Below are 8208 nucleotides of genomic sequence, written 5' to 3' on the forward strand. Positions count from 1 at the left end.
ATTTTTTAAAAATGTAGACATCGTAAAAATTTGAGCCCTGCTACAAATGCTTCTGAAACCTCAGGTGTTTTTTAGCTGCACAGTCTGGACTCAGCGGTCAAGCAGAATATTCGGATGGGCAGGTCAGTTCCTTCAGCTTCAGTTTTCCAGGTGTGGAAGAGAGTTTGAAAAAGTTAATTTCTTGTTATATAATTCCCAGAATCCCCTCATTTCTGGGTGGAACTCACCTAACACATTTGTAGTTGGTTCTAGCCATTAGCAACCCCATTCTGCCATGCAGGAACTCACAATCAAAGCACCCCTGACAGATGGCCGCCCAGTCTCTGTTTAAAGACCTCCAAAGAAGGAGACCCACCACTCTCTGAGGAAAACCCCGCAAAAAACTATTCCTTATGTTTGCTTGATAATCGAATTTGGCAAAGATGTATCCACTTAAACCATTTCTGTCTATATCTGCTATCAATATCCATCTCTGTCAATATCCGCTGGCCATTTGCCTCTTCCATTCTTTTCCCCGGCTTAAATTTTACATGATTAACATTTCCCTCTCGATACCCCGCATGTTATCACAGCGCCATTGCATCATATCATCATATCCTCATATTATCATGACAGAACCATGCACTTGTTTATGACACCTTGTTTGATTTGCTTAAAGTATTTTATTGTCTTTATTTGGAACTAAGACAAGGAGGCCCTGTCATATCTCCCTTGTTCCCACCCAGCGATGTATTCAAGTCTTTCTGTCCAAGTCTCAAGTCGAATCTCAAGTCATTGGAAGATGCTTTCAAGTTGAGTCTCAAAGTGAGTCTCAAGAACCAGCTTTTAACGGGGGGGGGGGGGGGGGGAAGGAGGCAGGGTGCATTTCTCAGAGGGAACAGCAAATGCATTAGGGAATGGTCTTGAGGTGAGGGTTACATGGCAGCTTGTCCCTGTGGCACATTATATGAGCCTTCTAAAGCTTTTAAAAAGCTTTAGGGGAACCCTTCCACACCAAGCCCATTGCTTAAAGCATTTGCTGTTCCCTGTCCTCTGGGGTGGGTTTTGCCCGCTGCTCAAAATGAATGGCACGAGCAACTCAGTCACTACAAATATACAAGTCCCAAGTATCATAGAATCATAGAGTTGGAAGAGACCGCAAGGGCCATCCAGTCCAACCCCATTCTGACATACAGGAACTTTCAATCAAAGCATCCCCGATGGATGGCCATCCAGCCTCTGTTTAAAGACCTCCAAAGAAGGTGACTCCACTGCTTTCCATTGAGGGACTATATTCCACTGTCAAACAGCTCTTACTGTCAGGAGGTTCCTCCTAATATTCAGGTGGAACCTCTTTTCCTGTAGCTTGAACCGTTGTTCTGTTCTCTGGAGCAGCAGAAAGCAAGCTTGCTTCCTCCTCAATATGACATCCCTTCAAATACTTAAACAGGGCTATCGCATCACCTCTTAACCTTCTCTTCTCCAGGCTAAACATCCCCAGCTCCCCAAGTTTCTTGTCATAGGGCATGGTTTCCAGATGCTTCACCATTTTAGTCGCCTTCCTTTGGACACGCTCCGGTTTCTCAACATCCTTTTTAAATTGTGTTGCCTAGAACGGGATGCAATATTCCAGGTGTTGCCTGACCAAAGCAGAATAGAGTGGCACTACTACTTCCATTGATTTAGACACTATACATCTATTGATGGAACCTAAAATCGCATTGGCCTTGTTAGCTGCCGCATCACACCCTTTGGGTTCAGCCAGTCAACTAATTACAAATCCACCTTACAGCTGCCTTGTCTAGTCTACATTTTACCAGCTTGTTTGCAAGAATATCATGGGGGACCTTGATTCTATGATTCTGTTTTATTTCTAAAGTTGCTCTTTGCCCATATATGTGACAGTTTCTTAAGAACACTGCCAGCTGGATTGCAGTGTTAATTTTTATGCACTGCTCATGGTTTTGGTGGTGGTAGTGGGGTTTGAGCTTTTCCTTTTTGCCTTGTTAGATAACATAAACAGGAGATTTCAGTGCTCAGAGGTCAACTATGAGTTGAGCTTTTGTTCCAGTGTTCCGGGTAGAGATGGTAATGCTTGGAGCCATTAATTTGTCTTTGTCTCATTGGTGGCTAATGTTTACCAGACATGTGCCTTGGGGAAAGAAATCTGTTTTTCCAAAGTATACACTGCACACCAGTTACTAGGAGTGGCTTAGCTGTTTGCCTGTGTTGGTTACTGCCATCGTGGCAAAAATAAATAAATTCAAATAGAGGCTTGATTTACAATCTCAAAGGTATGCTTTCAAGTCCAGGAGTGTGAGACCGTTTTTAAAGACAAAAATTATCCTGTAATTTGAAGACATAAATCCAGGGTGAGAATCATGATGCCCTCCAGATGTTTCGTTGGACCATGTGTCCCTTCAGCTCTAACTGGCAGTCAGTGGTGAAGAATGCTGCGGATTCCAGTTCAGCATTTTAATCCAAATGGTTGCCTTTGGGGACTGTCTTGCTGTTATCAAAAACCTGCAAATTTTTTACTTGTAGTGTTCTAGTGTAAGCCGCTCTGAGTTCCAATTTTGGAGGAAAAAACAGGATATAAACAAATATAATAACAATAATGAGACTTTTTGTGATGTAAAGAACAACCTGAAAAGGGAGGGGAAGTAGTCCAAAGTGGGAGAAAGCAAAACCGTCAGATTTCCCCATCCCTAATTGAACAAAGAGCTTGTAAAAGTTCCTTTTTTGCTCTGCATGGGAGAATTCAAAGTGCTGTGGGCCAAAAAAGAAACTTTACAAGTGCTGCATGAAAAATTAATGGAGAGACAGTACTCAGTGACAGCGATTATGCCTTGCTAGTATAAGGCCTTGTCTTCAAAGCCTTGGCATGTATAAGTGTTTTGTTTGCTTGTTTTGTTTTAGAGGTAAAAGGATCATGGAGCCGGTGATATAAAAAATTATTGAAAATCCAAGTTGAAAATGCTAGGTGCACTGAAAGCAGATTTATGACCTGGACCCCTTTCCCACAAGGCAGGTATAGCATTACCTGTTCACTTTTAACTGCCATGGCTACATCCTATGGAATCCTGGGGTTTGTAGTTTGGTCAGAGGTACCTGAGCTCTCTGGCTGAGAATTCTAAGTACCCATCCCTAAACTGCAAATCCCAGGCATCCATAGGCTGGAACCATGGCAGTTAAAGTGGAATCATAGTGCTATAAATTGTGTAAAGGGGCCCTGGTATAGTACATGGTGCTGCTGGCTAATTTGCACAGGTGGGTTGGATAAACACCCTTGAATCTAAAATCAGATTTTGAACAGAGAATTGGGTGGAGAATGATCAAGCCTCACAGTCTGGATAAATCCCCAGTGAGAGTTTTCATAGCAGATTCAAGAGATAACATGGGATTACAAGGGTGCTTTTGAGCCAGGCCTTTCAACAAATAGGCAGGGCTGGCCCTGCCAGTAGGCAGAGTGAGGCAATTGCCTCAGGACACAGTCACATCTCCAGCTGTTCTTCCAAAAATGTCCTGAGCATTCTCCTCTCTTGGAGGGTAGTGCTGTGTGTGCCGCGTTTGTACAGACTTTCCATTATATGACGGACCCTTGCCACTAACTGAAAGAAAGAAGTTGGTAGCATGAGCTTTCGTAGGCTTAAGACTGCTTCCTCAGATGTGTTTGGTGGAATGGATAGCTGGGGACTGACCTTTGCATCTGAGGAATTAGTTTTAGGGATGAAACGCCAGCGTGAGGGCAGAGTGGGGGGCATGGTGACTGCCCACCATCTGCCCTCATGCCGGTGTCATGTCGGCATCACGCTGCACACCCACTGCACAGTGGTGGCATCATGCTGCATCTTTAGCGCAGTGTGTGGATCTACTGTGCCAAAGAGCTGCGGAAGAGCTGCAGACCAGTGGCGCCTATGGCACCCTTTATGTGGCAGTGGCTATGGCACCTTTTCCGTGCCGTGGACCTGTTGGGTTTTTAGGACATTTAGGCCCTTATGTGTACAATTCCCCCTCCATGTTTGTGGCTTTGACTTTTGCAGATTTGATTAGCCACGGATTTAATTAATATGTTCTCTCTAGGAATCTCTAGATCCTCCAGCATGACTCTGTTGTCAACTTCTGACAAAACTCACATTGCAGAACCTAGAGATTCCTAAAGAGAACATTTCTCTAGGCATTTGTAGGTCCTCCAGTGCCATTTCATGGTCAACTTCTGGCAGATCTTGATCACAGACTTGCCTTGGAGGACCTAAATATTCCTAGAGAGTGGTTTTTCCACTTTCACGGGGGTCCGATGCCCCTAATCCCAGTGAACATGGAGGTTCCACAATATATAAATCTCCAATAGGATGCCAGCCATTTAATCCAGTGCTAAAAAAGTTCATTTTTGGAGAGCTTGGTCCGTATCATTAGGGAACACACTACCTTGAGTTTTAGCTTTGACCACTGGTGGGGAAGAAATGCAACATCTGTCCCATCATCCTTGTAAAGTGGTGATGGGGATCCCTCCCAGTTTTCTGTAATTGTAACTTTATTGTTTATTGCCAGAGCCATCACAGCTGAGTACACAGAAATACAGAATGATCTCCAGCCTTGTCATAAAAGAAGGACAAATGGTGTCACACCATTCTGCGACCCCCAAAGAGTAGTTTCCCACACTGATGGAAAAAAGCAAGACACATGCAGCTTCAACTGGGAGCTTGGTGCAAATCCAGCTCGGCCCATCCCAGGTCTTCTTAACTCTGTGTGTAATCAAATGTAGAAGGCCACACACACATCTCACCTTCAGGGAATGGAACTACAAATGTGGCTGCCATGGCTCAAGGCTATGGAATTTTGAGATTTGTAGTTTTGTGAGATATTTAGCCTTCCCTATTAGGGAGATCTGTTGCCACAACAAATTACAAACCCCCAAATTCCATAGGACAGGGCCATAACAGTTAAAGTGGTATCAAACTGCATTAATTCTGTGGTGTGCCAGCAGCCATTGAGGTTGCAGCCACCAAAGAAACAAATGCTACTCTGCCATCTCAGATCCTATCTGAACACAACTGGTTTTATGCAGGGCTGAGATTCTATAACTAGCCATGGTAGCTGTTTGCCTTCTTGCAATCGGATGAGATAAGATTCCACCCAGCAACCTCTTTCCAAAGTAATGAATTTGATCCGGACTTTCCTTTGTGGGAATGTCTCCCACAGGGCTACAAATAGCAAATTCTTCATACTCCCAACCTCATTCCATGCTGCTTGCCTAATATTCCTGAGCTGCCTTTTACCCTGCATCTGCACTGCAGAAATAAATGCAGTTTGCCACCAGAGTAATTCTACCAGAAGTTGACTGTAGAGTTGTACCGGAGAACCTATACGTTCCTAGAGAAAACACTTCTCTTGGCATTTGTAGGTCCTCCAGCACGATCCTGTGATCAACCTCTGGTAGATGTTGACCACAGAGTTGCACCAGAAGACCTGGAGATTCCTAGAGAAGCATCCTCCCTGGTAAAAAGAATAGTGTTCTTTTATTAGTGGTTTTTCCACATTCATGGGGGTCCTTCTCCCTTAACTCCAGCAAATGTGGAGGAACCACTGTACAGCTGTTTCTTTCCTAGAATCTCATCACATGCTGGCAACCAATAGTTCATGGGCCAGTTTGGGTCTGCAGACCTCCACTTGGAGTAACACTGCTCTTGGGAGTGCAGTGGACAATGTCTTGGACTGTTTTAGGCCTAGAAGTGGCCTTAATTTAACTAGGAGTTTGAGGGTTGGGGGGCCCTTGGAGACCAGCCTCCCACTACAGCCTCTCTGCTTCATTTCCTCAACACTTGCTCTAGACTAAAGTCTCCTTTCCTCCTTTCTTTCCTTGCACTGGCTTGCTTTCCTTCTTCCCCTCTTTTGGATGCTGGTTATTTTGGATACTCCCTCCATCTACAGAGCACATCGGTTGGACTACCTGGGAGACCCAGCGTGGTGTAATTGTTGGATTATGGACCTGGAGACCAGGGTTAAAATTCCTCCTCAGCCATAGAAACCCACTGAGTGACCTTAGGCAAGTCACACTCTCTCAGTCTCAGATGATGACAAAGGCAAACCCCCCTCTTAACAAACTTTGCAAAAAAAAACCCCAAACAATAAAACCCCTGTAATAGGTTCACCATAAGTCAGAAATGACTTGAAGGCACACAACAACAAAGGACTACCTGGAACAAGCCAAATGGGAAGGCATTTCAGTTAAAGCTGAGGTGCAACTTGAAGAATAAAGGTGAGATATTGATATCCTAACATGGGCAACATGAAATAAAACCACAGGTAGAAAAGTAGGCTAGTCCTGCCTGCAGCACCTATGCATTCTAAACATGTCTGATGGCTGGACTCCTTGCAAAGCCTTTTTATATCCTCTTCCACCAATAAGGCAGCAAAATATGCCAACCATTTAGGATCCAGAAAGCCAGGCATTGATAAGTTGAGGATCCAGATAATCAGGCATTGGTATGTTGAGGATTCAGAAAGCCAGGCGTAGGTATGTTGAGGATCCAGAAAGCCAGAAATTGGTATATTGAAGATCCAGAAAACTATGCATTGGTATGCTGAGGATCCAGAAAGCCAGGCATACATATGTTGAGGATCCAGAAAGTCAGGGGTTGGTATGTCAAGGATCTAGAAAGCCAGGCATTGGCATGTTGAGAATCCAGAAAACCAGGTGTTGGTATGCTGACTCTAGGATGGTAACTTTCTTCTTAGGTTGCAGTTTCCTCTAGTAGGGACCAAGATCTCATGGATAGGATTCTCATTTCCATCTAATTGGAATTTGCTATGAGATGCAGCCTCCTAAGACATGCTTTGAACCATGGTGGATCTTTTATATCTGCAACACCAGGAGGATTCAATAAGGTACTCTCTGACTTTTCTGTAGCCAAACACCACAACGTATGAACTGGCCGAGTAATAAACAGAAGACAGGATTGCATAGAGTTCGTTGAGGATGCTGTTCTCAAAATTGCTCTTGATGTACCCAGACATGATGGCTATCCACACCATGTCATTGGAGATCCAGCAGACCACATATATGCAGAGCAAGGACAGCAAGACTTTTGTGGCCTGGGCAGTGTGCTTGTTCCAGCAGCTGCTGGCAATCGAGGTAGTGACTTCCACCTTCCGGTTGTGCTTATAGAGGAGGTCAATAATGAAGCCGTTGAGGACAATGACTAACACAACCAGGATGAGGTCCACAGTGATGGACATATACGTGGTGAGCTTCATGGCAAAACTCTCTGTGCATCCCAGGCATGTTGAAGTTGTCAGGAAAATTATAGTTTCATTGTCCCTGGCTACTGTTCTCTCATACTGCAAATATGAAATGTGTAAGAGGATACTGAATATCCAACAACCGGCAAGGGTGCTGTTGACGTATCGTCCCTGGTGCCGATGGATGAACTTTGACCACTGCAGGTTGGGCCTTCGGATCTTGATGAGATGAAGAAAACTTAGGTTCTCCACAGACCAGATGCTGACCAGCCTCAATGTATGGTACGAATAGAGAATTATCCTGCAGCCCAGCTCACCCACAACTTTGGTACTGGTATAAACAAGTAAGCCAGGTATGATCTTATAGCAGCAGAGAAGGAAGTTCACCAGAGCCATGTTGATGATGATCCGGTCCAAAGGCTGCAACACTTTGTTTCGGATCGCATTGCTGATGAAGGCAAAGAGGACGATGAGATTGCCAATCATGCCGATGAAAGATGACAGACATAGGAGGATGGACGTGGTGAACATGAGATTGTGCACCATGGTGGCACAAGTCTTCTGTTATGCATCTCCGGACTGGATTGCAAGTGCCTTCCTCTAGTTGATTTTATTTCCATAGCATGAATGCAACATGATTGCATCTGTGGATGTTTTCTGAACAGCTGAACTCTTTTATGCGCCACCTTTTCTCTCCACACACTCACACCCCTTGAGTTACTCTGGGCCATAATTACTCTGCTGTTTGTCTAAGCATTGTTATCTTCTCTTGCTGAAAAGGGTCAGGTGTAAAGCAGATTAGCCAATGATTCATCAACCAATGTGCTAAAGCAGAGAGAAGTGGGGGAGGCAACCCGAGACTCGGCATGGCATGAAAGCAACCTTTAAATCTACCCAGTATTGGATAAATTCTCTCTCTCATTTCTTCTTTTTTGAATTTATACCCTATATTGACCTGCAGTTGAAAGGCGAGATATTAGCATTTAT

The 8208-nt window shown here is 44.3% G+C and overlaps 1 protein-coding gene across 1 annotated transcript; it reads right to left on the minus strand.

Annotated features, from left to right (window-relative positions):
• Positions 1–6804: 6804 nt before the first annotated feature.
• On the minus strand, positions 6805–7767 carry LOC149313268 (olfactory receptor class A-like protein 1). The gene has a single exon (XM_089527139.1). The coding sequence runs from the start codon at positions 7765–7767 to the stop codon at positions 6805–6807; it is 963 nt and encodes a 320-aa protein (XP_089383265.1).
• Positions 7768–8208: the final 441 nt, after the last annotated feature.

Source organism: Sceloporus occidentalis, unplaced genomic scaffold (assembly GCF_023333645.1).
Source record: "Sceloporus occidentalis isolate IW3139 unplaced genomic scaffold, rSceOcc1.0.p SCAF_5, whole genome shotgun sequence".
Taxonomy (NCBI): Eukaryota; Metazoa; Chordata; class Lepidosauria; order Squamata; family Phrynosomatidae; genus Sceloporus; species Sceloporus occidentalis.

Bases quoted from the DNA above. Each gene is read 5' to 3' on its own strand.
- LOC149313268 (XM_089527139.1), bottom strand. From the start codon at position 7,767: ATGGTGCACAATCTCATGTTCACCACGTCCATCCTCCTATGTCTGTCA.